The sequence below is a fragment of the Gigantopelta aegis genome, chromosome 9 (assembly GCF_016097555.1).
Source record: "Gigantopelta aegis isolate Gae_Host chromosome 9, Gae_host_genome, whole genome shotgun sequence".
Lineage (NCBI taxonomy): Eukaryota > Metazoa > Mollusca > Gastropoda > Neomphalida > Peltospiridae > Gigantopelta > Gigantopelta aegis.
The window spans coordinates 12,270,873-12,298,475 of NC_054707.1; the positions used below are offsets into that span (position 1 = coordinate 12,270,873).

A 27,603-nucleotide genomic window follows, 5' to 3' on the forward strand; every position below is an offset into this window, starting at 1 on the left:
ATGTAACTCTCCAGGAATGAGGTTAAAAGTAAATTCGTTAGTGTTGATGTTGTTTTTTTTCATTGCAAAAAAAGTAGCTGTTCTTTGTAAATAATAACCTTATATGTAAGTATAGAGTGGTTCTCAACAATAGTTATTTATTAAGTTAACTAACTGGTATTGAATATTCTTAGTACTGACATCACTAGTGTTTTGTAAATGAAAAACACCTAAAACTATGCCATTTTAATGATTCTTTTAGCAGGTCTTTTTCACAATTCACTGGCTATGTGGCATTGTGGCCATTAATTTAAAAGTCATCCAATGATGTAAATACATTATCAAAATAACCGAAAAAATATCCACCCAGTCCCCACCTCCCCATACTATAACTCCAAACCTAACCCCTAACCCTAACTAAAAATAATAATGGAAAATGGGGGGGGGGGGGGGGGGGAGGGGTGACCAGGCGGTTATTATACCAAATAACCTGATAATCAATAATGTGAATTTCATAATGGCAAGACTGCCCCCCCCCCCCCCCCCATATTCAGGTCTCTATATTCATAATGTTGCATTAAAAATGAACCATTTATTTTCAATTTCAACAAACCATTCTGAATTATGCGTCAAAATTATCCTAAACAAATTATACAACAATTTCTATTCGACTTTAATCCTGCAGGACATTTGCAAATTCAATAGCACCAAAACCAACCCGTGTCTACTACCAATCCTGGTTGGGCTGCTTGTGGTCTCTTGCACATGCCAGCATGGGCAACCCCCTCTCTCATTCATCCTCAAACCCTTTCCTGTCCTGGATGAAGGTGCCGGGCAAGAGCTGACCAGGGCTCGCGCTGTCGGTAGCCAAATTAGCCATTGGCTAATTTTTACAAAAAAATAGCTAATAAAATTTGCAAGTGGCTGAAATTTTGGCTAAGCCATTTTCTGTCTTCTGATGTGAACAAACGGTTACATAATCTATCCGACACCTCAAACATAATAATACTACCAAATATTCAATTCTCGCGACTGGTAACGAGAAACGGTGTCATGCAGAATACAGCGTAGGCCTTATAATGTTTGCTTATTTTAATCATCACGGTTATTAATTTTAACGGCATGCATTCATCATGTATGACAGCAATGTCTGGAAGATCTGTAACTTGTTATTTTTACTTTGTAAAATCTTTGAACCAAAAACAGACTGACAATGCGTGTCAATTTGAATACATATGCCAGTTCAGGGCTGAAAGATATGTACACTATCTCAAGGGCTGAGTTCAGCCAGACCGAGCGAAAACAAAATGTTTGCTAGACTGGTTTGTGCACTTCACGTTAAACCAAATGGACACGACGGACACCAATCAAATAGTTCGCGAACGTTAGGAAGAACGTTCATTAGCTGAACTGAGGGCCTCTCGGCGCGAATACACGTCACGCTTCAGAGTCGGCTGACACCCGCGTGTCAAGAGACATCGTTGCGGACATTAAACAATACGATTACGCAAAAGTAAATCTTGATGTAAATTTGTAGAAAAACAATAGTTGTTCGCATCAATGAATACCTAACTGCAGTTTTTGTTTATTCCTTTGTCTTTGTTAATTTCGCACCAATGGTCGAGAGCACGCATGCAGATCGCGATCGCCGGAAATGAACATGCAGTATTTAAATTGCAGTTAAATGTACACTGAATAAAATTAGTTTACAATAATCATATTTGTTAGATAATTTTAGATATACATTTGTAAGACTGAGTTGACATTTAATAAGTCAGCTGGATTTTAAAAAGACCGTAAATTTTAATTTTATTAAAGGTTTTTGTGAAGTCGACATTCTTAGCCATGGTATTTTGTAAACAGAAATCACAACAAGCATTTAACTGCGTAAAACAAATTTGGCTAAAGCATTTTCAATATGGCTAATAAAAATTCCATTTGGCTAATATTCTGGCTACAGGTATTTTTGATCCAGGGTGAGCCCTGGCCGACACCTGTGCCCATGATAGGCATGTGCTACAACAGCTTGGTCTGATCATGAATGATGTGCACGTTAATTATATGACCTTGACAAATTTATTATTGTGGACTAATCAGTTGTGCACTTCACATTCTTTCAAACACTCATGAGAACACGCAAACCAATGGCATCAGATTTATCAACATATTAAGAAATAACACCTGGTCCATTATCAGGAAATGAACTGAGATGAAAAAATGTGGAAGTCATTAATAAAAATAAAAATAATCCTAGTGTGAATACTGTGATAAGCAACATTTAATTTTTACATTGACATAATTTACACATATACGCATTACAGGCCTCCGAGAATTGAAAATTGTCATATAACCCATTTATAGGTTACAAAAAAAAAAAAAAATCAAATTTAGGCAACCCATTTCATTTCTACATAACGTTATATGATTATCTATTGTTCTGTCATTCTAAATACAATATTCTGCTTATTTTATTGAAACCATTTTTATCAATTTCCATTATAAATTTCTAAATGTTTCATTTCGGCAGTAATTAAGAATTTTCCGAAGTTGTATATATTATATATCAGAATTAGGGTTAGGGTCAGGATTATGATTATACCTTGGAAAAAATTCAGAACTGTTTCCCTAATTTCTATTTTCAGATATTGGTGACATTGCCACTGTTTAACAATGTTTCACAAAGGTGGTGATGGAAAACCCAAGGGCTTTGGATTTGAAGGGTTTGCCCTAAACAAAAAGCCAGATGATCCTGAGTTGAAAACGCCATCAGGGTTTGCTGGGGTTCCAGGTATGGCAGGGAATGCTGCCTCTTTGTTCCCCGGGCGAGTTTCATATGGCCACGCCTACTCGAACAGCATCGGGAAGAGAAGAGTGAGGAGCGAAGAAGAGTAAGGTTTTAACATGTTTGATTGAGCACTGGCCTCAGTGTTGACGTGGTTAAGCCATCAGACAAAAGGCTGGTAGATACTGGGTTCACAGCTCGGTACCAGCTCCCACCCAGAGCGAGTTTTAACTACTCATTGGGTAGGTGTAAGACCACTACACCCTCTTCTTTCTCACTAACCACTAACAATTAACCCACTGTCCTGGACAGACAGCCCAGATAACTCTGGTGTGTGCCCAGGACAGCATGCTTGAACCTTAATTGGATATAAGCATGAAAATTAGTTTAAATCAAATGTTTGATTACGGTGTTCGTAGAAGATGTCTTACTTAAAAGTGAAGAATTTTAGAGTAATAGTGGTAAATAAAGTGCTGAAGTGTGCTTTGAAGAATGTCTTTACTTTTTAACTAAGAATAGAATAATATTAACCAGTCTAACAGTTAATTTAGAGATGGATCAAAATGGCTGATACAGGTCATGGAAATTTTAGAATGTAATGGAATGTTGAGTCATAAATAATTGGTTGAAATCCCTCCCACCCATCAAAGAAAGGCAGTTTGTGTCAAAACGTTGTACTATCATGTTGATTGATAACAGAAAAATAATTGGTTAATCCTAAAAAAGTCAGAAATGTATCACAAAATAATATTGATGGCTATAGATTCAATACTGAAGCCTTGAAATTTATAAAATCAAAAATGAAAAGTACTAGCCTATCGGGCTTCAGGACACTAACCCTATGTGAAAAAGAACTATCCACATGCATTAAGATGACATATTTGTTGAACTCTGCTATGATATGCCTGTATAATGATGTTAATAAATATTTGTATTTTATTTATCAAGGTATTTTGATGATGATGATGATGAAAATGCTAGTATTGAGTACCTACCCGCCCCTGGAAGTCCCGGAACAGACAAACCTAAAGAACCGGAGGATGACAGTGAAGATGAACTGGATGCTTTTATGAACAACTTACAGGTAATCTTATAGGTTGTGTGTGACTGTTTAAAATAATAAACTAACAAAGTAGATTACACACCCATTGATCAGAACATCATGTGTTATTTATGATATCAAACGGCAACAAGACATATGTGTGTGTTATTGATTTAAAGGTCATGACTAGAACCCATATTTTCAAAGCTATCTTAGCGCAACGATATTGTAAAACCGTCACTATGGCGCATGCTGTAATGAAATGACATCATAGTCTACAATGGTTTTACGATTTCGTAGCACTAAGATAACTTCAGAAATCCCTAGCCTGGTCGATACAGCCATATCAATCAAAGTAATGAGCATTATTAAAACTGATTTCTTTGTGACATATTAGTTCACATAAAACTGATAGCTCTGCGTTGTACATGTATATGTAAAGATGTTTCACTTAAAAAAGATGTTTCACTTTTTTTTTTAAATATGGTTTTTAGTGATTTCCCTAGAAATTTGGCAAGGCATGGTAGACCAAACACTTTTGGGGCATTTTCAACATTTTCGGGGCACTTGTTTTTCATTAAAAATACACAAAAATTAACTGAAATAAACATTAATGTAATTTATGTGCTTGCTTTAATAAATGAATGGCAAAAGATATAAAAGGCATATTTTATTAAATTAATAATACCTTTTTTTCGTGTTTTATAAAGGCAATTTTAGAATTAATTACTGAAAAAGGCTTGTTAATCTCAGGGCAGCATGGCGCTGATTAAGGCAAATGGTGCTAGGCTATTGAGGCATGGTGCTGCACCATGCTAAAACAAGCTGGGAAAACACGAGTTTTTGAGGATGTGTAAGAAATATAACACTACATTTGTGTCTGTTAGATACCACTGATCTTACAACTCATTGTATAAAAACATACCCAACTCATTATAAGATAAATGGTATCTAACGGCCACTTCTGTAGTATTCTCTCTGTAATCATGCCATTAAATTCTCATCATGTGAACACATCTTATCTGCTACTGAATGCCATCATGATCCAGAATTTTACAGAGCAGCATTGTGTTAACTGTATGTGTTTGTTTTTTAATACTGTTGAGTTTTTGAATGTGTAATCATCTTGCTGTTAAGCTAGCCATCCATTCATACGTGATCCGTGTGCGTGTATGCATGAAGTAAACATTCATAAATATTTGTTGAAATACGTGAAAACACTCTAAATATGAAAAATCCCAATGTCCCACTGTGTTTGATGTCGCTGAGGTCATGCCGAGCTTCAAAATAACGCATCCGTGTCGGTGAAAAATTGCTCACAGACACGGAGCAGATCAATGGATGAATCCCTATGTAGCAGTGTGGTGTTTAACCATATGTTTGACGCCACATAACCGTAAATAAAATGTGTTGAGTGCGTCGTTAAATAAAACATTTCCTTCCTTATGTAGCAATTTCTCACAGACACGAAGCGGACCAATGGATGCTTTGCAACATATTCCCTATGTAGCAATTTTTCACGGACACTGATCATGTATGAATGGATACCTAGCTTTTGCTAATAATTATAAATAACATGTCCTAAAACCATATATTATGTTATATTCTTGTAGAAAGAAATTAAAGGAGATCAAACTACTGAAGAGGAGAAACCTGATGGTGCAAAGGATAAGAAAGAAAAGTAGGTCATTAAAATAAATGTTTTCTATTATGATTTGAGTAACCTAATATGAAAATACTATTCTTCCCTTTAAAACTAAGATTTTGGAAAATAGTTGGAAATGTATTTTATTTACCTGTTACTACATGTATGTCCAGGGCTTCTAGAATAGTTGGAAATGTATTTTATTTACCTGTTACTACATGTATGTCCAGGGCTTCTAGAATAGTTGGAAATGTATTTTATTTACCTGTTACTACATGTATGTCCAGGGCTTCTGGAATAGTTGGAAATGTATTTTATTTACCTGTTACTACATGTATGTCCAGGGCTTCTAGAATAGTTGGAAATGTATTTTATTTATTTACCTGTGACTACATGTATGTCCAGGGCTTCTGGAATAGTTGGAAATGTATTTTATTTACCTGTGACTACATGTATGTCCAGGGCTTCTAGAATAGTTGGAAATGTATTTTATTTACCTGTTACTACATGTATGTCCAGGGCTTCTAGAATAGTTGGAAATGTATTTTATTTACCTGTTACTACATGTATGTCCAGGGCTTCTAGAATTTTTATAAAATCCACTAGCCATGAGATCAATGATTTAATTTTTTTTACTAACCATGATTAAAAATTCACTAGCCCTACTTGACTTTTGAGTTAATACAATTTTACTAAATAATAGTAAAAATCAGATATAGCTTTAAAAACCCACTAACTTTTGAAGTTGGGGGCAGGATATTTATATTTACAAAATAGACAACTGCAAAATTTGACTCTTTTTTTTTTCACTAGCCGTCGAGCATGGCAATAGTAGTTATTTACTAGCCCGACATTGAATATCACTAGCCATGGGAGTGGGGCTACCATAATCTAGAAGCCCTGTATGTCTAAAACACATTTCTTTGACCACTGTATGTAACCATAAAGAAACATACAGTGTTCTAGCTAGCAGTAAATAGAGGGGCGCTGCTGCACCCTGCCCCCGTTTTGTGCCGCCCTGCCGTGTATGTTTCCGCACCACACCTGATTATCGCCGCCCTGCCCTAATTCATTGTCAAATAAAGATACAAAATCTTGCTGTCCTCTCAAAACGTATACAGTGTTGTTACGAGTCTGAATTCCCAACTAAAAAACGTTTGACAATACATTGTTTGGCCACAGTTGTGAAAGCCGACAGCAGTAACGTGGTATGTTTTTTTCTTTTCTATTGTTAGTCGATATGACTGCAGACGAGCGGACAGGCAGTCTTACAAAGCTTGAATGTGAAGTAATCCTCACACCGTCACGCACATAACCACACACCACCTAGCAAACACCTAGTTGAAAGTAGACCATCATGATAAACTTCGACAGAACGTCAAATGCGAAATTTATTTTGATAAGTAAATTTTTGAAAGTAATTTTTGCCTTTGCAAATACCCAGACCAAGATACATATAGTTATAACTGATGTCTGTAGTGCTTATCAATGACACATTGATTGCATCTTTATAATATGGCACAGAGTAAACTAGCAACACTGGTTATTTGGTCTATGTAGGCATAACTGTGTTTTGTTAAAAGCATGTCTGCAAAAGCTATTTAATGAAATCTATCTAGACATGACATGAATAGCCGTTTTTAAATGCAGTGAGCAACTTGTTACAAATATATCCTTATGTCAATTTTTTAATTTGTTTGTTCTTTTATTTCTTTATTTCTTTTTATTTATTTCTAATCATTCTCTTATTTTTTTTTCATTTCTTGATTTCTTTTAATTATTTTATTTATTTATTTTAACTTACATTTGGGCATGATATTAAATGGTATAAATACTATATATAATAGAAAAAAGAATAGGATTTTTTAGGTGATCCAACCTTTTGTAAAACATTTTAATAGTTAAAGTTTGATTTTATTTAATGACACCACTAGAGCATATTGATTTATTAATAATCGGCTATTGGATGTCAAACATTTGGTAATTTTGAAATTTAGTCTTAGAGAAAAACCCGCTACCTTTTTCCTTTAGTAGCAAGGGATCGTTTATATACACCATACCACAGACAGGATAGCACATACCACGGCACATATCAGTTGTGATGCACTGGCTGGAACAAGATTTTTTTTAATAGTGTCTATATTTAGTACATTAGTACAATAATATTGCATATGGCGATGAATGTACTGTTTCATCAAACATCCAAATTTAATAATAATAAATTTGGGTTTAGAAATTGATTATCCCCCTCCCTCCAAAAACGTTTTGTAAATTAAAACCAGCATAGATATTTCTACATAAATGATATTTATGAATGTAAAAAAATTAGATCATATCCAGCACTTGCCTCAAAAAAAATTAAGATTTTCGCGTTAAAAATGCCCTACAATTAAATTAGCGCCCTGCCCCATCAAAATCCTAGCTAGAACACTGACATATGTACATGTAGTACATATTCATTACATACAGAAAATTTTATTAGCCAAATACTGAGTATGTTAACCTCCGTGTATAAAAATTAGCAGTTGTCTAATTTGACAGTGTACAGGGTGAGCCATGGACAATGAGGCATGATTAAGACTGGAAGCTCCGAGTGATGGTCAGACGTGTGTGTGTTCTTGTTCTATAAGTCTATGACTGTTGTTTGATTACAGAGGGTCTCGTAATGATATAGATGAGGAGGATGTACAGGAATCGTATTTCCGCTACATGGAAGAAAACCCCATGGCTGGCGTAGTGCTAGATGAAGATGACGATGTTGATTACGACAGTGACGGAAACCCCATAATGAAAGATAAAAAGGTAAAATCTCTAAAAAAAAATAAAAGCCCAAACAAACTGAGCTATGTTTTTATTTCTACTGATAAACTGACATGATAAAGCTTCTTTTTTTTTCAGTTAAGTAAAGGAAATTTCTAGTCATCTATCTCTCCAAAATCTGTTTTGAAAAATGTGTGTGATTATGATAATACACATTGGATCCAATATTCTTGTAAATCAGTATTGGAGAGTACAAATAGTAATTCATTGTAGTTTATGAGGGCGAATATTTAAAAATGCCAAAGTGGAACGAGTTATCATATTTCAAAATCATTAATAAATAATTATTTAACCTTTGCTTGTCTGGTGTGTTTTGATATTATTTAGTGTTTTGAGGTCTGTAATTACTTTTATCAAATTAATCTATCTTTCCTTTCTTTTTTTTTAGATTATTGAACCTCTTCCCCCTATAGACCACTCAGATATCGACTATGACCCATTTGTACGGAATTTTTATAATGAGCACAGTGAAGTGACACAGCTAACAAACGATCAAGTGGATGACCTGCGACGCACACTGGGAATCAGGGTGAGATTTAACAACACTAACAAACAAACAAAAATAAAAATGCTCTCTAGGAATTAGGGTGAGAGTTAACAACACAAACAAACAAATATAAATTAAGATGCTCTCTAGGTATTAGGGTGAGATTTAACAACACAAACAAAGATAAATTAAGATGCTTTCTAGGAATTAGGGTGTGATTTAACAACATTAACAAACAAGTGTTGTTAAACAAAATCAAACTTTAAAACTTTCATCATGAGCAAAATATGGTTAGCTGAACATCGCTCTCCTGAAATGATGCTAGGCAAGCAGATGAAGTTTCAAATTAAATTTATTAAACATTTTATTGCAAAGCGATCAGTTTGCCACTCTCTTTAAACTTTCTAGATGAGTGTTGGGAATAACATGCATGATCACTCAGCTTTCCTGGCAAAGACTGTATTGATGTTTGATTTTTTAACAGGTGTCTGGGGTAGACCCACCGAAGCCAGTGAGCAGTTTTGGACATTTTGGTTTTGATGAAGCTTTAATAGGTGCAATCAGGAAATCCGAATACACACAGCCTACACCCATCCAAGCTCAGGTACGCACAAATATTACAGCACTGTCATTGTATATTTTTACAGTAATGCAGGGCTTCTAGAAAAATCTTTTAATTAGCTAACCATGGGATCAGTGATTTAAAAACAATTAACTAGCCACAATTAAAATTCACTAGCCCTACTTTACTTTAAGTTAATACAATTTTACTAAATAATAGTAATAATCAGATATGTCACCTAAAGAGGGAGATACAGCTTTAAAACACTAACATTGGAGGTTGGGGTGGGGTCAGGATATTTATATTTATAAAATAGACTTAACTGCAACATTTGACAAAACAAAATTCACTAGCCATCAGGTATGGCAATTGTAGTTATTTACTAGCCCAACATTGAATATCACTAGCCATGGGAGTGGGGCTACCATAATCTAGAAGCCCTGAATAATGTGACACCAGGTTTTGTAAATGAGCGCTCAAGTCTTTTTTTCTTTTTTTTTTACTTTTCTTCTTTTATAAATGCGTATATACAGTAGAATCTCGTTGGGTTGAACTTAGAAGGGTTGAATACACTACAACGCTCGAACCAAAAACTAAGTCCCAAGTTACACTTACATGTTGTTAACCAAATGGTTAGGTTGAACTAGCCGAGGGGTCCAACACTTTTTCGAGCACCGATGGGGTTTGAGCCAACAGGATCCAACTGTATTTAAATATATATTTCTTCTTTATTTTTCAGGCTGTTCCAATTGGTTTGTCTGGACGAGATATTATTGGTATTGCTAAAACTGGCAGCGGAAAAACAGCAGCATTTATTTGGCCACTTCTAGTACATATAATGGATCAGGTAATTGTTACATATAATGGATCAGGTAATTGTTATACATAATGGATCAGGTAATTGTTATACATAATGGATCAGGTAATTGTTACATATAATGGATCAGGTAATTGTTACATATAATGGATCAGGTAATTGTTACACATAATGGATCACGTAATTGTTATATATAATGGATCAGGTAACTGTTACACATCATGGATCAGGTAACTGTTATATATACTGGATCAGGTAATTGTTATATATACTGGATCAGGTAATTGGTATTGTCTTTGAAAAATCCCTTTTTACGGTGAACTTGATATTTGATCTTGGTTATTTGGATTGTCTTGATTGTTCATGTGTATTGTTCGTAATAATGCTGAGACTGTTTTGTATTTACAGAAAGAACTTAAGCCAGGTGATGGACCAATTGGGTTGATACTAGCACCAACACGAGAGCTGTCACAACAGGTACGTACCATGCCGTTGGGCTAACAGTATTATTCCATAGTGGTTTAACAGTTCCTACATTTTTGATAAAATCTTTTATGATTTGTCCATCAGATATTTAATTAGTGTGCTTAATTACTACTCTGGGACTTTCAGGGCATTATATAGAAAGACATTTTGGAAGAAATATAATTCTCTATGTATGTGTGTATATCTCTGGGTAATCTAACTTCTTTTTTGATCATTCATCAAATAAAACTACATAGGACTTTAATCTGCAGTCAGAGGTGGGGTGGCCTATAATTCACGGCTTAACTAAATGTTTTCTGTAGAGCGTAGTTATTTGCATGTGCTATGATGTTATTGTAAATGTTATTCTGGATTTTTTTGTTCTGCTTTGTTGACTTCCATTTTGCATGGAATTGATCACTGTAATATGATTTAATTCTTTTCATACATCACATAATTGCAGTGATTGGCTGCTGGTACACTTATGGACCAGTCCAATTTAACATATGAAAATGCACATACAATGTAGGTAGAGATGCAGTGTTTGACAAATGTTTTAGAAGAGAAAGTTTCTAGCCCTCGCAGAAGCTTTGGTTAGTGCCTTATGTATAAGAGTAATTAAGTTGATATTTTTCTCTAGCCCAGACAACAAATCGACTAGCTAGGACTAAGGGCTAGTGGATTTGTTGAATCCTGAGAGATGTCAAGTTAAATATTCACGAAAAAGAGAATTTTTTTAGTTTTTTTGATTTTTTTTTTAATTTCAGATTTATTCGGAAACTAAAAAGTTTGGCAAGGTGTACAACATCCGTGTGGTATGTGCGTATGGCGGGGGCAGCATGTGGGAGCAGACGAAGGCGTGTCAAGAGGGAGCCGAGATCATCGTGGCCACTCCAGTAAGTTGAACAATGCAGGTTGTAAGCTACATAGAGGGGTGGGACGTAGCCCAGTGGTAAAGTGCTTGCTTGATGTGCTGTCAGTCTAGGATCGATCTCTGTCGGTGGATCCACTGGACTATTTCACGTTCCAGCCGGTGCACCATGACTGGCCATGGTATGTGCTATCCTGACAGAGGATTCGTCACAAGGGATTCTTAATATGAAAGCAGGCCCTCTGATTTCACGGAAACAGTTGTTTCTGGTATCTTGTTGGTAAAATCACAGAACCAAAATTTTTGTTTCCATGATTAGTATATAGAGTACGACTATTCAATGAAAATATATATATATATATTTTCATATATATATATGTGTGTGTGTGTGTTATATAAAGAAAAAGTCAGAAGCCTCCTTTAAAAGTCATATATATCCCTCTTTAAATCAAAGTTTTGCCTATTCAGGCTTCATCAGGGAAATCTGTCAACAAAAATAAAAATACGCACCAAAAACAGAGTTAAAGCTGTAACTAAAATAATATACTTAAGTCTGTATAAGAAGAAGACTTACAAATAAAGTAACGTAAGATAAAAGCTGCAGAACAAACTACTGGTCAAAGATTAAAAGTATGGTAACACTATGACAGGTAAAACGAAGTGTGGGTAGGGGGAATAAAATAATAATTAAGGGTAAATAAAACAAAGAACAAAATAATGAACAAAATAATAATGAACAAATAAATGCATAAATGGATAAACCAATAGCAAAAACAATCTGAATACATAAAAGGAATTACCCAGATAATTTACAAGTAATAAAGACGAAAAGTTATTTGAGTATATGTGTAAAATAAAATAAAAAATCTTACTAATATTAGGCCAAAATATAATGTAACTTTAGATGAAAATAATTACTGAGCTAGCTCAGCTAATAATAATATATTTATTAAAATTTAATAAAATAATCTTAAAACATAAAAAGAAACTTACTTTAAAACTAAACTAAAAGAAGTCAAACCATCCTGCATGAAAACATGGATTGAATAAATGAAATAAACCTAATGCGAGGTAAACAACCACTCTAAAGACAAGCTAAGAAGCTGAGAATGTAGGAGTGAGTACAACTCAAGTAAAAACTGCAGAGTAAACTGCTAGTAAGAGATTGAAGGTCTTGTAAAACTAACAAAGGTCAAATAATAGTGATACAAAAAGGGGTGGGGTGGGTGGGTGAATACTTAGTATGAGTGAATTAATTAACAAATATAAATGAATGAATGAGTGAATAAATCAGAACAAAATAAATAATATAAATAAATAAAATAAAATAAAGCTAATTAAATGAATGAAAGAGGTTGGGGGGTGGGGGTAAAACTGTAATGATAATAAAAATCACTTTAAAACAAACAGTTTATGAATGTATTCTGTTTCAGTCCAAATTACTTTTCATAAGTGCGAGAGGAATTGAAATCTTTTCTGGAATTAAGTCCCTTGAAAATTGTTCCCAAATTACACATCCAGAATGTCTCTTTTTTAAGTAGAAGTGTTTCATTGTCAATAGTGCAGATATGTAGAAATGTTAGGTTAGGATCTTTCGGATGGGTAACAGTATTCACGTGTTGGGATACGGTACATTTTGTTGTTTTCTTGAGATTACAGTCTGATTTATGGTTTGCCCACCTTGCTTTTAGGTTCTTTGTGGAGCCAATGTACCAGCTGGTATCAGGGTGGATACATTTTGTTGTTTTCTTGAGATTACAGTCTGATTTATGGTTTGCCCACCTTCAAATATGGTTTATATATCATATTTGACAAAAAGCATACATTTTTTAATTTATTATATAACTTTTGGCAATTTACCTTTATTTTTAAAATGCCAGCAGCAAATTATTTCCGGCTTTCTTACAGTGAAGATAACGTTTTGTACAGTGACGATAACACATTTTAGAGTGAAATAGTGAAATTTTAACTCTAAAATGTGTTACCATCACTGAGTGACTGATGACATTTTTATTTCACTGATATTTTAAGATATTTCACTAAATGTTATATATCAAATGTTTTTACTACATGACTACAGAATATAAATCCACCATGAACATCAAAAAGCGCTAGTATGTAGCACATTAATTGAAGATAAGTTTAAATGAATTTAGTTTAATTAAAATTAGAAAAGATTTTATTACATACAAATTTCTGTATTGTTTGTTTCTTTGTTACAGGGTCGATTGATAGACTTGGTTAAAAAGAAAGCCACGAATCTTCAACGAGTTACCTACGTGGTTTTTGATGAAGCTGATCGAATGTTCGACATGGGTTTTGGTGAGTTTTCATAATGCAGTTTAATGACTGAAACCTTGATGAAACATTTGGTGTGTCTTTACACATCTTTGGACATAAAAACCGTTATTAGTACAACTGACCACAGTACCGGTGGTAATTCAGCTAACTACTTGGTCATCATCAGTGTGACTGGACACTTGTTTTGTTTTCCTGTCATCATTGCATTCACATGAATCTCATTGTTTAGGCCATCATTTGTTTCAGTCTGTGTATTAACTTACTAATATCGAGATATCTTGTTTTTAAGACAGGAGTTTTAACAAGGGTGAAATATCTCTGATTATTACCCATATGGTTTAAAATATCTTGGGACATATCAAAGAGATACGTCCCACAAGAATGACATGTGTGACGTAACACTACATGAAGACGTCATCAATTGGCGCACTACAACCTTACAGGAACATCAACCAAAACAAGATCGATTATGGGTAATAAATAGGATATTAAACTCGCTACCATTTCATATCATGTTTATGTCCCTCATGAAATAATTTTCATTGTCACTTGCTAAAGCTCATGACAACTGAAAATTATTTCACTCCAGACATAAACATGATACGAAATGGAAGCTCGTTTAACATCCTATAATTACATTTCAGTACACTGAAGTTGTTAAGATTGATTTACATTTTTACAGAGATGTTTATTCATGTTTTTCAGAGCCACAAGTGAGATCAATTGCTGATCATGTGCGGCCGACAAGACAAAGTAAGTTGTAAATTTATGTGTTTGTTTTGCTGGAGCCTACATATATTTCAGGATATCAAAAAGCAACCATGAAGATATAGAGAAATTGGAGGTTTTTCTGACAGTGCTGTAACATGCTTGATTTTGATCATACCTTACCGACAGCAACAAGCATAGCATTTTAAGTTGATCTACTTCAGTGTAGATTTTCTGGTAAATGTCTCCATTGTTTTATGTGGGATCGATGCCCATCGGTGGGCCGATTGGGCTATTTCTCGCTCCAGCCAGTGCACCACGACTGGTATATCAAAGGCTGTGGTATGTGTTATCCTGTCTGTATGATGGTGCATATAAAAGATCCCTTGCTGCTAATCGAAAAGAGTAGCCTATGAAGTGGTGACAACAGGTTTCTCTCTCAATATCTGTGTGGTCCTTAACCATATATCTGACGACATATAACAGTAAATAAAATGTGTTGAGTGTGTCATTAAATCAAACATTTCTTTCTTTCTTTCCATTGTTTTGTCTTTTGAGAGTAATCACTAAATGGATACTAAATTGAAAACATTTGCATAGTATATGTTGATGATTGAACACTGTTTTCCAGATTAAGGAAAGATTAATTGAATGTAGGACATTGATTGAGATTGTTTCTTTCAGCCATGTTGTTCAGTGCTACGTTCAGAAAACGAGTGGAGAAACTGGCACGTGACATTTTAGCGGATCCCATTCGAGTCGTGCAGGGGGAAGTTGGGGAGGTACGTCACATAGTTTAACAATTCTTACTTTTATTTTTCACTGCCTTCAGTCGTTTTAAACGGTTTTGATTTTTATTGTATAGCCTTTTGTATACCTTTAATAATAGCCTATGATTAATTAATCAATGTGCTCTAATGGTGTCGTTAAACAAAACAAACTTTATCTTTTAACCTGTAATAAATTTAATTACCGATTTTAATTCATTTGTTTTGTTTACATCCTTTGTTAACACCAAATATCTAATATATTTTTTAACTGTCATTAAACATTCAGTTCTTCGTGGCATATGTGAAATTTCTTTTGCATGAAAGAATACTTATAACTATAGTATAATTACATTTGATTTATTGCACAATAATTATTGCAATAAAATTCATTTGATTTATTATACCTCATTTTTATTTTCCATTAAAATTTTGATAATAGGCTCTATTAATATATTGTATTCATTGGAGATCTTCTTACTGTATGTCAGCTTTGGTTTTTATTGGGGGTTTTTTCTAGGCTAATGAGGATGTGAAACAGTATGTTGAGATTTTGCCGCCAGGTCCCGCCAAATGGACGTGGTTAGTTAAGAGACTTGTACAGTTTACATCAAGTAAGTAGCAATTATTATTTTTAGAAAAATTAATCAACCTTATTTTTCAAAATATTGGGGCTGGAATACTGTTTGGAATTTTGTTCACTAAAATTATTCACATATGTTACCTGCAGTGTAATGTACATATTAGTGGAAGTTTTCATTAATTATTTCTTTCTACATGCTATACAAAAATCCCAAAATGTGAGAACTTAAACACTTATCTTTTTTCTTTTTCTTGGGTTGGTAGAATGGAAACTGAAATAATCGGGTTAATTTTTATGTATTATGTCAGTTTATTTTTATGTATTGTATCGGTTTTATTTATATGTTGTACAGAAATAACTGTGTACATGTCATTGTAACACATATTTATGCAACAAGTAGCAATTGTAATGATGTTTGTTTAATTCCAGTTGGCAGTGTGCTGATTTTTGTAACAAGAAAGTTAAACAGTGAAGAACTTGCAGCGAATCTGAGGGCGAGGGATTTTGAAGGTAACATGGTTAATTAACTGTTCATTTCAGTTCATGGAGGTACATCCGCCATTTTCTAGCTTTTAATATCTTCAGTTATACAAATAGGATATTAATCCGACTAAGATAGATAAAATTTTGGCATTCTGTATTCATCATAAAAGCATTATATATTGTTCATATTGTTATTATTCATAAAAGTTTTACATTTCTTTTCAATTTAACCTGACCTATAACCAATAGCTTTTGCCTTTAATTTTCTACATTCTGTTTCAGAATGGATAAAATTCAAATTCAGCAACTGGAAGTTTTTTAATGAAAATATTTTACTTGACAATAAAAAATATTCATTGCATGAACACAAGACAAGAAATTGTGTAAAAAAAATATGAAGGAGTGATTGAATGAATGACATCCCGGCTCAAACAAAAACATCCGTTATTTGGTGCCAAACAATGTTAACTTATGTGTAGGCCTAAAATGAATATTTTTGTCTAATGCAGTAGGTGGAAATTCTCTTGGTTAGTGGTCAGGTTAAGTATTTATGAAAAAGGTGTGCAGTATGATAAAGATGGAATGTATTAGATGGACTAATAATCTGCATTCTATCATTGATCATTATATCATTATTACGTTATCTTTCACTCTCTGCTGCCAGTCATTATTACATAACGTTTAATGTAGTGTTCTCCTTTCAGTTGGTCTGTTACATGGAGATATGGACCAGAACGAGAGGAATAATGTCATAACAGCCTTCAAGAAGAAAGAGATGCCCATACTGGTGGCTACAGACGTGGCAGGTTGGCACATTCCACACAGCTACTGTTTTGGAGGATCTTTGAAAAAAAAACACACAACCCAAACCCAGTGCAAAACAAGTAGTCTAACAGTACTGCTAACACAATACTTGACCCCTGCCTGGCCTGGTGCTTATAAAATGTTTAGAGTCTAGACTCAAGACTCTAATAGAGTCTGAGCCTTTAACACCATGGCAACGCCATACAAATTGCATATATGTGACATCATTAGAGATCTTTAAAAGTTTTATAAGTACAGGCCCTGGCCAAACAAATTTAAGGGCCATAAGTCTATCAAATACAAAAAAATTATGAATTTTTAATATAATTTCAAATATTATTTATCTTGTTTAACCGTAATGCTCTCTCGTTGAAGTAAAATAAAAAGAACATATGGGGATTATTTTTTTTAACAATTTATGAAATTTATGGTCCATATTAATTTGTTGTCATAATGATATTTCTAAATCATCTTTAGCACAGCAAAGGATAATGTAACCAGGGCTTCTAAATTGTGGTAGCCCCGCTCCCATGGCTAGTGATATTCAATGTTGGGCTAGTAAATAACTACTATTGCCATGCCCAACGGCTAGTGAATGTTTTTGATCAAATGTTGCAGTTAAGTCTATTTTGTAAATATGAACCCCCACCCCCCCCCCCCCCCCCCCCCCCCCCCCCCCCCCCCCCCCCACCCCCCCCCCCCCCCCCCCCCCCCCCCCCCCCCCCCCCCCCCCCCATCCTCCTGCCCCCCCCCCCCCCCCCCCCCCCCATTGTTAGTTTTTAAGCTCTATCTCTCTCTTTAGGTGACGTATCCAATTTTTAATATTGTTTAGTAAAATTGTATTAACTTAAAGTAAAGTAGGGCTAGTGAATTTTTAATTGTGGCTAGTACATTTTTAAAATCACTGATCCCATGGCTAGTGGATTTTATAAAAATTTTAGTGAAGATTTCTACTAAAGATTGATTTGTGTCTGTTTTCAGCAAGAGGTCTCGACATCCCCCACATCCACACGGTGGTCAACTACGATGTTGCGCGAGACATCGACACACACACGCACAGAGTGGGAAGAACGGGAAGAGCAGGTAACTGGTCACAGTAGGGAGTTCGGTTTGTATTCGTTCTAACTTTGAAGATCGGGGCATGCAAGCAATATAAGAATCCATTGTGTATTGTATTGGTGAGCCCATTGGGCTATTTCTCATTCCAGCCAGTGCACCATGACTGGTATATCAAAAAGGCCATGGTATGTACTACCCTGTCTGTGGGATGGTGCATATAAAAAATCCCTTGCTGCTTATTAAAAAGAGTAGCCCATGAAGTGGCGACAGCGGGTTTCCTCTCTCAATATCTGTGTGGTCCTTAACCATATGTTTGACGCCATATAACCATAAATAAAATGTGTTGAGTGCGTCTTTAAATAAAACATTTCCTTTCTTCCTTCCATTGTGTATTGTTATGAGTCTGTTTCAGCATTAGGTACACACTTCCACATCTGTAAAGAGGATACCTCGATCTTGGTCATTAGATAAAGTATCCTTTAGTCAAATAGCTTGACACCATTAAAAATTAATCATTATTTTATTCTTGAATACATGGATGGATGGAGGGATGGATCAGATGGATGGTTGGGATGCGATTGGCTTGGATGGATGGATTGGAGGAATGGGATGTGTGGAGGGAGGGAGGAATTCTACTATGATCTGAAAACATAATGGTGACTGGCTAGTGAGAGTAGAAACCTACTGCTGCCACACAGGTTACTTAGCAGCTTGGGGTCTTTTGTGTGCACTTTTTAATAGGTAGGAAAACACACGTCACAGCCTTCGATATATATATAGGGGCGGGACATAGCTCAGTGTTACAGCGCTCGCTTGATGTGTGGTCGGCCTGGGATCAATCCCCATCGGTGAGCCCATTAGGCTATTTCTCGTTCCAGCCAGTGCACCACGACTGGTATATCAAAGGCCGTGGTATGTGCTATCCTGTCTGTAGGATGGTGCATATAAAAGATCCCTTGCTGCTAATTGAAAAGAGTAGCCCATGAAGTGGCAACAGCGGGTTTCCTCTCTCAATATCTGTGTGGTCCTTAACCATATGTCTGATGCCATATAACTGTAAATAAAATGTGTTGAGTGCATCGTCAAATAAAACATTTCCTTCCTTCTTCCTTCCTTTGATATATATAACTGTTGTACAACACTGGCTAAGATGGGATAAAAATCTAACAGATCCACGGTGGTTGCTTGATGCTGCGACCCATAACACCTCTGGCAAACACTCTAACCACTGACCTAAGTCCTGCCCCCTCTCTGTACACTGACAGTTTCTAAAGTAACATCCTGTAATACTAGTGCATCTAGGTCAAAATAACTGATGATGTCCATTGATATAGTAATACGATAGATGAAAAGCTATATAATTTGAATTTTTCAGAATTTAACAAATATTAACTAGGTTTTTTTTTTTGAAAACCATAACTTTGGACCTAACCAATCTGGCTGTCATCCTCGGATATACAGGTTAAGAAGACTATTTTTGCTCTCCCTTGTTTCACAGGACAGACTGGCTATGCCTACACATTGATAACAGAGAAGGACAAGGAGTTCGCACCACATTTAGTACGCAATCTGGAAGGAGCCAATCAGCACGTCCCTAATGCTCTTATGGAGTTAGCCAATCAGGTAACAGTTTGTTATTGGTGATTATGTCTGTGATAGATGCCATGTTACTGCCATTACCATCTTATGTTGTTTCATTTTATTTAACTTATACATATTACATTAGTTTTGAAATTGTCAGAGTGTAAATGAGAAAAGTTGTTTTCTTTTCAACATTACCTGTCCTCAAAACATATTCCCCTAAGGATAGTTGTATCCGAACATCCCAGCAGCCAATGGGATGGCCTAATATTCTTCTACTGCATACTCCTTCCTGTTACAGTCACGTGACTGTAACTTCCTTCCTTTCCCTGAGCAAATCGCACAGTGAAGTATTCATAAAAGAGAAAATGCCTTAAGTTTTCTACAATTTGCGCATTAAAAAAGAAGGTAATTACTTATGTATGTTTGATCTATGTAAATAATATATACTTTTCAGTAATAATTGTTGTTTTCTCCTCTTTTCTAGTGTAGTTGGTTTAACAATACCAGATTCAAGAAGGGCAGAGGAAAACAAATAGCAATTGGCGGTAAAGGACTTGGTGTGAAGGAGAGGCCTGGTTTGGGTTCGGAAAATGTAAGTCTATGTTAATTTATACCTTGCATTTTTTAAGTTGAGTATGTCAAAACTGCTGCAGGCACAACATTACCATTACTTACATTCCATTGAAAATAAGCTTATGGGTAAAATATTAGAGTTTTTGTCCACAGTCAAAATGGCTTCCAAACTAATCCAAATCCATTTCTAGTATTCAATATGTTACACTGAGCTCACAGTTTTTATATGTGTTGAAGGTTGCCTTAGAACAATATATCCTGTTGTTTCCTTTATGACACAAATATATGGTAGACAGATGTGTTGTATATTGGTAATCTGATGTTGGTCATATTTGTAAATTAAAAATTAATCTTTTGACGTAGCATGCCAAGAACATATTGTTCATTGCAAACTGCATTGTGATTATATGTAATGTTACAATATATTACTCTTACAACATGCTAACCTTCAATTATTATTTCCAGACAGAAGAAATATTCATATATGAGAACTTTAGAACCAAACTCAGACTAAACTTAATATAAAAAGTTTGTTTTGTTTAATGACACCTCTAGAGAGCACATTGATTAATTAATCATCGGCTATTGGATGTCAAACATTTGAGAATTCTGACACATAGTCATCAGAGGAAACCCACTACATTTTCCTAATGCAACAAGGATCTTTTATATGCACTTTCCCACAGACAGGAAAGCACATACCACAACCTTTGACCAGTTGTGGTGCACTGGTTGGAATGAGAAAAAACCCAATCAGTTGAATGTATCTACCGAGGTGGTTTGATCCTGCAACACAAGCACTTCAAGCGAGCACTCAACCAACTGATCTAAATCCCACCCCTTAATTTAATATTACCTGAAAATTTTTTTTTTTGAGTTACAAGAGGTTAAAGTTATTATACTGTTGAGAGTGCCCATTTGTAATATGACATTTGATGAAACATGTCTTCTTTTTTCCCCTCAGAATACAGAGGTTAAACATAATATTGTGTGATTAAGAATTTGACAGCCACACCCAGATGTAATTGTGTATTTGGTGAAACAAGTCTCTTTATTTTTCTCACAGTATAAAAAGAAAGAAAGAAATGTTTTATTTAATGACGCACTCAACACATTTTATTTACGGTTATATGGCGTCAGACATATGGTTAAGGACCACACAGATTTTGAGAGGAAACTTGCTGTCGCCACTACATGGGCTACTCTTCCGATTAGCAGCAAGGGATCTTTTATTTGCACTTCCCACAGGCAGGATAGCACAAACCATAGACCTTTGTTGAACCAGTTATGGATCACTGGTCGGTGCAAGTGGTTTACACCTACCCATTGAGCCTTGCGGAGCACTCACTCAGGGTTTGGAGTCGGTATCTGGATTAAAAATCCCATGCTTCGACTGGGATCCGAACCCAGTACCTACCAGCCTGTAGACCGATGGCCTACCACAACGCCACCGAGGCCGGTCTCTCATAGTATAAGAGGTTAAACATAATATTGTATGGTTAAGAATTTGACAGCCATGCCCAGATGTAACTTTATACAGTAGAATCTTGTTGGGTCGAACTTGGAATCGTTGATTACACCGCAATGTTCAAACCAAAAAGAAAGTCCCGAGTTACACTTACACTTTACTGACCAAATGTTTAGGTCAATCTACCCGATGGGTCGAACACTTTCTTGGGCACCAACGGGGTGAAACATGTCTTGTTATTTTTCTCAGAGCACGCGGTTACAAGAGTCGACGAGCTACAGTAGTTTCCGACCTGCGATCGGATTAAGCACACACAGTGAACGTATGCATAACATGAGGCAGGCGTTTTCCGTAAGTATATTGAGTAATACCTTGTATTAAAGGAAATGACAGTAGTTTTGATGAGTGTAATGTGTGTGGCTACTACCTGCCTCTTCTTTTGTTAAAATGCACATTATTTGCATCGTCTTGCTTAAATTATCAATTTTGATACACTCAATGTATTTTTAGTCGTCCTAGTCTGTATAGTAGCTCAAAATGGCAAACAAGTGTTTTCAAAGAGTGTCCTGAGTTTGTTGCCATTGTCATAGTGGTGTTGACTAAAAGAGATGTTTTAATGACTAAAATTACATATCAAATAAATTTTTCTGCATAAAATATCAGTAGCTGTATATTAAATGTGTTTCTGATTGTCCCAGTGTTTATCCTATGTCAAAGTTACTTAGTATTTAATTTGAGTTGTTTGAAGATTTTATCAGTCGGAAACGTCTTAAATGGCAGCAAACTCAAGACAGTCTGTTTAAACTTGCTCTGTTAGACCAATGTTTTACTGTGAGTATATGGAGCAATACATTTGATTAAACTTGCTCTGTTAGACCAATGTTTTACTGTGAGTATATGGAGCAATACATTTTATTAAACTTGCTCTTGTTAGACCAATGTTTTACTGTGAGTATATGGAGCAATACATTTTATTAAACTTGTTCTGTTAGACCATTGTTTTACTGTGAGTATATGGAGCAATACATTTTATTAAACTTGTTCTAGTCCATAGCCATAAAGACCAGGGGCCTAATTCACTAAACTCTTGCAACTTTGTGATCTCGCAGTGCAATGCTAAAAGACTAGCTGAGCCTAAGAGACCTTTGTGAATTAGGTCCCCGGGAAACCACACTGAAAATATAACGATACATGCATTAAAGGTAAGGTCAACTCAAACAAGAGCCTTATGTGTTGGAAAGATGCATACCCGGACCACCAACACATACTGACACTTTAAAGGTAAGGTCAACTCAAACAAGAGCCTTATGTGTTGGAAAGATGCATACCCGGACCACCAACACATACTGACACTTTAGCAAATGAAAAACGCGTAATTTTAGAGTTAATAAAAAACCATGATTATTCCTGCTAACTGGGGGCAGCCATTTTGTTTCGTTTTTGTGACGTCCGGTGGGATAGCTTGGGGTAAAGTGACGTCAGCTCCTGACCATCTCCTGTATGTACAGTGTAAACAAAAGCAGTAATTTTCGACAAGGCGCTTCTCTTTGATCAGCCTGACTTGTAAAACAGCATAAATGACATAATAATATAATAAACTATTTAACTAAATATATTTCAAGTTGCATTAACGGAACAAAATGGGGTTATAGTATTTTTCTCTGTTAAATAATCCAAAGGAAAAATGTACACTATTAGGCCTATTGATATGCTACGTTGGAGCAAAAACGACAACCCACGATACCCAAGTGATAATTTTCTTTTCTTTGGGACTATGTAATTGGTCAGTTCTGTGGTTTTAGATGGAATAGTCTACTTAATCAATAGTTTTACAGAACTATTTACAGTAATAAACCATGTCCATTACAATTTTAGGGGCGACAGGTAATATTCCACAATACTGGTATGTATTTTTGTGTCTAGACAGCGTCAATTAATTGGCTCGTCTGGTTACCAATCAAATACACACCTGCCAATTAGGAATCACAGGTAGAAGCAACTAACAGCATAGACCCAATTAACTAAGAAAACACTCCGTGTGTCATTTCAGTACGTATGTTAATGCATGGGCAAAACATTGTTAATTGTTTTGACTTGTTATGTAGCCACTTTGACAATGGTATTTTATTTTGTATTGAAAAATAATATATATATATTGATATACTTATTGCTGGCTTATTGGGATGTGTATTATTACAGAATATTGCAATGTATGACTATTTATCATCCCACAAAAACCAGGTAGATTGTGTTTCTCTAGTTCTAAGGCTCATTCCTCACATTACCTGTTAAGTATTACGTAACCACCAGCTCGCCAGAGGGCGTACTCACCGAGATGGTACAAAATGGCTGCGCCCGTTATATATAATAGCCGTCACATTTAACCATTTTATTAATTAACTATACGATTATATGTATTGATGTTAAGCAATAATGTGCATTATGTATCGTTGAATATGCATACCAGGCCAAATGCCTTAATTGTCCTCTCCTTTAACACAGAAGACATGACAGCAATTGCTGCAACACTGAAATATAGATTCAGTGACTGATTGTATGTTTCTAGAGAGGTGCAAATTATTTTTTAAAGAGGCCTTGATAGATCGGAAACTAGTTTTATTAAGCTGTGTTTTTCTTTTCATCTTAACCTAGCCTCTGATGATCATAGAGCTCGGTGCATGTACAGCCATTTCCTTTCGCTTTCCACGCTAATGCTTGTGCATAGCTTCTGTACTCTGACTTCAGTTTGGAGTTTTCCTTCTCCTAGGAGAGTTTCCTTACTAGGATTCTGAGCCTCTCCAGCCCAGTTTTGATTTTGGAGTTTGCTTCTCCTAGACAGTTGTCTTTCTTGACTCACATCCTTTGTCTGTCCAGTCCATATTAGACTAGTCTCTACCCTTTGACCAGTCCAGCTTGTGTGTCCCTACCAGGAGATAATACTCCAGCTGGCACAGCTCTCCGAGACATGCAAGCTACCTCACCACGTCAAGGAATGGACCATGAAATAGTAACCTAACCTCTAATTATTTCATAATTAGGGTGAGGGGTTGTAGTATTTATATCTGTGGTGTATATATATATGTTGATTGAAACATTGCATGTGATGACTTTGGCCATGTTAGTATTGTTGTCAGTGACATTTGATTTACTGGTATACATCCTGTAGACAGTGATGTATGGTAAGTGATCTGTTAGTTTTAAACTGACAAAATCTGTTTTCATCTTTTAGGCCCAGTTCAAGTCAAACTTTGTGGCTTCCAAAGAAGAGGGACCTGTTAAAAAAGTGGGTGTGGAGTTACCGCAGTCAGAATCGAAACGGAGAAAGAGAAGTAGATGGAACTGAATAGCGAGAAATGTTTTAATATATTACTGTGACGTTAGTACGTTATCGACAGTCTGTTGGTTAGTTCACTGGGATCAGCATTGTGGACGAGTCGGTGTGAATAAGATGTCAGAACATAGATCTACTGGAATGAAAAAACGGCTCAGCCTGACTAATTGTTAAATTAGCCAATTCCTACATTTTATGCAAAGTGACTACAACCTTTAGTACTTTGACTGCTAAAAAGTTTTTGAATTAGTCACTTTTCAATAATAAAAAAACAAATTCTATATATCTGAAAATTGGCTAAAGCAAAATTCTTTTCATTGTGACCCGTGTGAAAGTCAGTTGTTCATCAATGATGCTGTTTCAAGGAACTGTGTTGTGCTGAATGCCTGTTTTAACGTGGTTTAAACATGTTCCGATAAGCATCATCTTGGACTTGGCAAACTTAATCGTACATTGGTGAACATTTACAGAATGATGGCCTCGTGTGTTATTTTTATTTGTAGACTTTGCCACCGATGGAAAGTGAGAAAGACCTGGCAGATGCAATAGATATCTTGTGTATTGTTATCTTCAATTCATGATATACGTTTGTTGTTTGGATAAAAACAAAGACTGATTATTATCTTCATTGAATGAAGTGGGAACACAAATCTCACCCTGAAGCTGTAAACATGTGAAATATGATCCGATATGTTGCAGAGATGCCAACCATTACGAATTTGTCAGAATAATTACGAATTTAAAGCATAGATTACACTATTACGATCGTCTTGTTCGAAATTCCTTTTTTTGAAATTTGGTGTCGAATCGTATTTTGGAATGCACAAATGTTGATTACGCCGGAGAAATGGAACCTTTTCCCTCTTCACTGTCAACAATCGTAGATTTGTTTCCTTGCTTGTTCTTTAAACTGATGGATTCCGAATAGCAAGCATGGTGATATAGAATAAATCAGTCTAGCAATTGGTCTTCCAAACAGCCCGGATGTTTGCCAATTGGGTACGGCCTTGAACTTGACTTACCAAAATGTTGAAAAAACGCGCTCCTGAGCCATCACTGATAACATTCCTATTTTGGGGGGTGGGATTCCTATTTTTGAAGGCCTGGATTCCTATGACACTCCAACTAGGGTTGGCATCTCTGTATGTTGGATTATAGGTGGGGAGTCGATTCCTAAAATATTGTAGTATGCTAACCATAAGATACACATAACTAATTATAGTAGTACAATGTAATCTGTGGAAGGGGAATGAGAATTTTTTTCAGCATATTTTAAACAGTTTTCTAACATACGGTTATTAACACTTGGCCAGCAGTTATCACAGAGCCTAATCCTACCAATAAAGCAGCAAGGGATCTTTTCTATTCACAGCATTTGATGTACCAGTCGTGGAGCACTGGCTGGAGTTAAGAAACCCATTGTGTCCACTTAGGCAATCAGTCCTTTGAAATCTGTGACAAAGTCCCCATCTACTTGTATGGAACTGGTAAACACTAACTCATACTACAGTAATTGTGTGTTCTTCAGTCGCTACCGAGTGTTAAGTTTAGCTCAGGTTGACCATGCGATTACACAAATCAGACCCTGATGATTGGGATCAGGTACAAAAAAAAAATTACTCCGGTCACAAATGGGGCATGACGATCAGGTGCCATGTAAAATTTTAATTTCAAAACTCGCAAGCATGCTCAGATCGAGGTCAGGAACCTGTTTTGTCGCATTGCAGAAGTTCAGTTCTTGCGACTGATGAATTTTTTTTATCGCTGACTGATGCCGATCGTGTTAACACCATCACAAGAGCACTGAGGTCACGCTGGATCGACGACGAATCTGTTACACACTATCGTGGATCAGTCTCAGTCTGAAGCAGGAAGGTCAGTCGGTGACTGGTCTGTGTATTCGCACGATTGACCTGAGCAAGGCTTTAGAGAACTTTGAAGAATGTTGTAATCTCCATCCAGTTGATACGAGTCCCTGAAACTCTGTTACATCAGTAAAGTCCTGCAGCTAAAATACTTTGATTTGAACATTTTTACCAAAGTGCAGGTTTGTTTGTTAAGGGCTTTTAGATTATGGTAGCCCCACTCCCATGGCTAGTGATATTCATTGTTGGGCTAGTAAATAACTACTATTGCCATGCCAGACAGGGCTTCTAGATTATGGTAGCCCCACTCCCATGGCTAGTGATATTCAATGTTGGGCTAGTAAATAACTACTATTGCCATGCCAGACAGGGCTTTTAGATTATGGTAGCCCCACTCCCATGGCTAGTGATATTCATTGTTGGGCTAGTAAATAACTACTATTGCCATGCCAGACAGGGCTTTTAGATTATGGTAGCCCCACTCCCATGGCTAGTGATATTCATTGTTGGGCTAGTAAATAACTACTATTGCCATGCCAGACAGGGCTTTTAGATTATGGTAGCCCCACTCCCATGGCTAGTGATATTCATTGTTGGGCTAGTAAAT

The 27,603-nt window shown here is 35.8% G+C and overlaps 1 protein-coding gene across 1 annotated transcript; it reads left to right on the forward strand.

Moving 5' to 3' along the window:
* LOC121381857 (ATP-dependent RNA helicase DDX42-like) lies at nucleotides 1-25,748 on the forward strand. The gene is made up of 21 exons (XM_041511229.1): nucleotides 1-105; nucleotides 2,622-2,867; nucleotides 3,710-3,845; nucleotides 5,417-5,484; nucleotides 8,103-8,250; nucleotides 8,657-8,797; nucleotides 9,240-9,359; nucleotides 10,057-10,164; nucleotides 10,543-10,611; nucleotides 11,367-11,495; nucleotides 13,693-13,792; nucleotides 14,477-14,524; nucleotides 15,164-15,261; nucleotides 15,767-15,860; nucleotides 16,259-16,339; nucleotides 17,017-17,118; nucleotides 18,098-18,199; nucleotides 19,674-19,798; nucleotides 20,244-20,351; nucleotides 22,050-22,151; nucleotides 25,030-25,748. Exons 2-21 carry the CDS (start codon nucleotides 2,650-2,652, stop codon nucleotides 25,141-25,143), a joined length of 2,211 nt encoding a protein of 736 aa, XP_041367163.1. The 5' UTR covers nucleotides 1-105; nucleotides 2,622-2,649; the 3' UTR covers nucleotides 25,144-25,748.
* The last annotated feature ends 1,855 nt before the right edge of the window (nucleotides 25,749-27,603 follow it).

What these genes read in the sequence shown, in the direction of transcription:
- LOC121381857 (XM_041511229.1), top strand. Translation starts at nt 2,650, where the DNA reads ATGTTTCACAAAGGTGGTGATGGAAAACCCAAGGGCTTTGGATTTGAA. An exon ending in GCAAAGGATAAGAAAGAAAA is followed by an intron (nt 5,485 to 8,102) that starts GTAGGTCATTAA and finishes GTTTGATTACAG; the next exon opens with AGGGTCTCGTAATGATATAG. An exon ending in CCATAATGAAAGATAAAAAG is followed by an intron (nt 8,251 to 8,656) that starts GTAAAATCTCTA and finishes CTTTTTTTTTAG; the next exon opens with ATTATTGAACCTCTTCCCCC.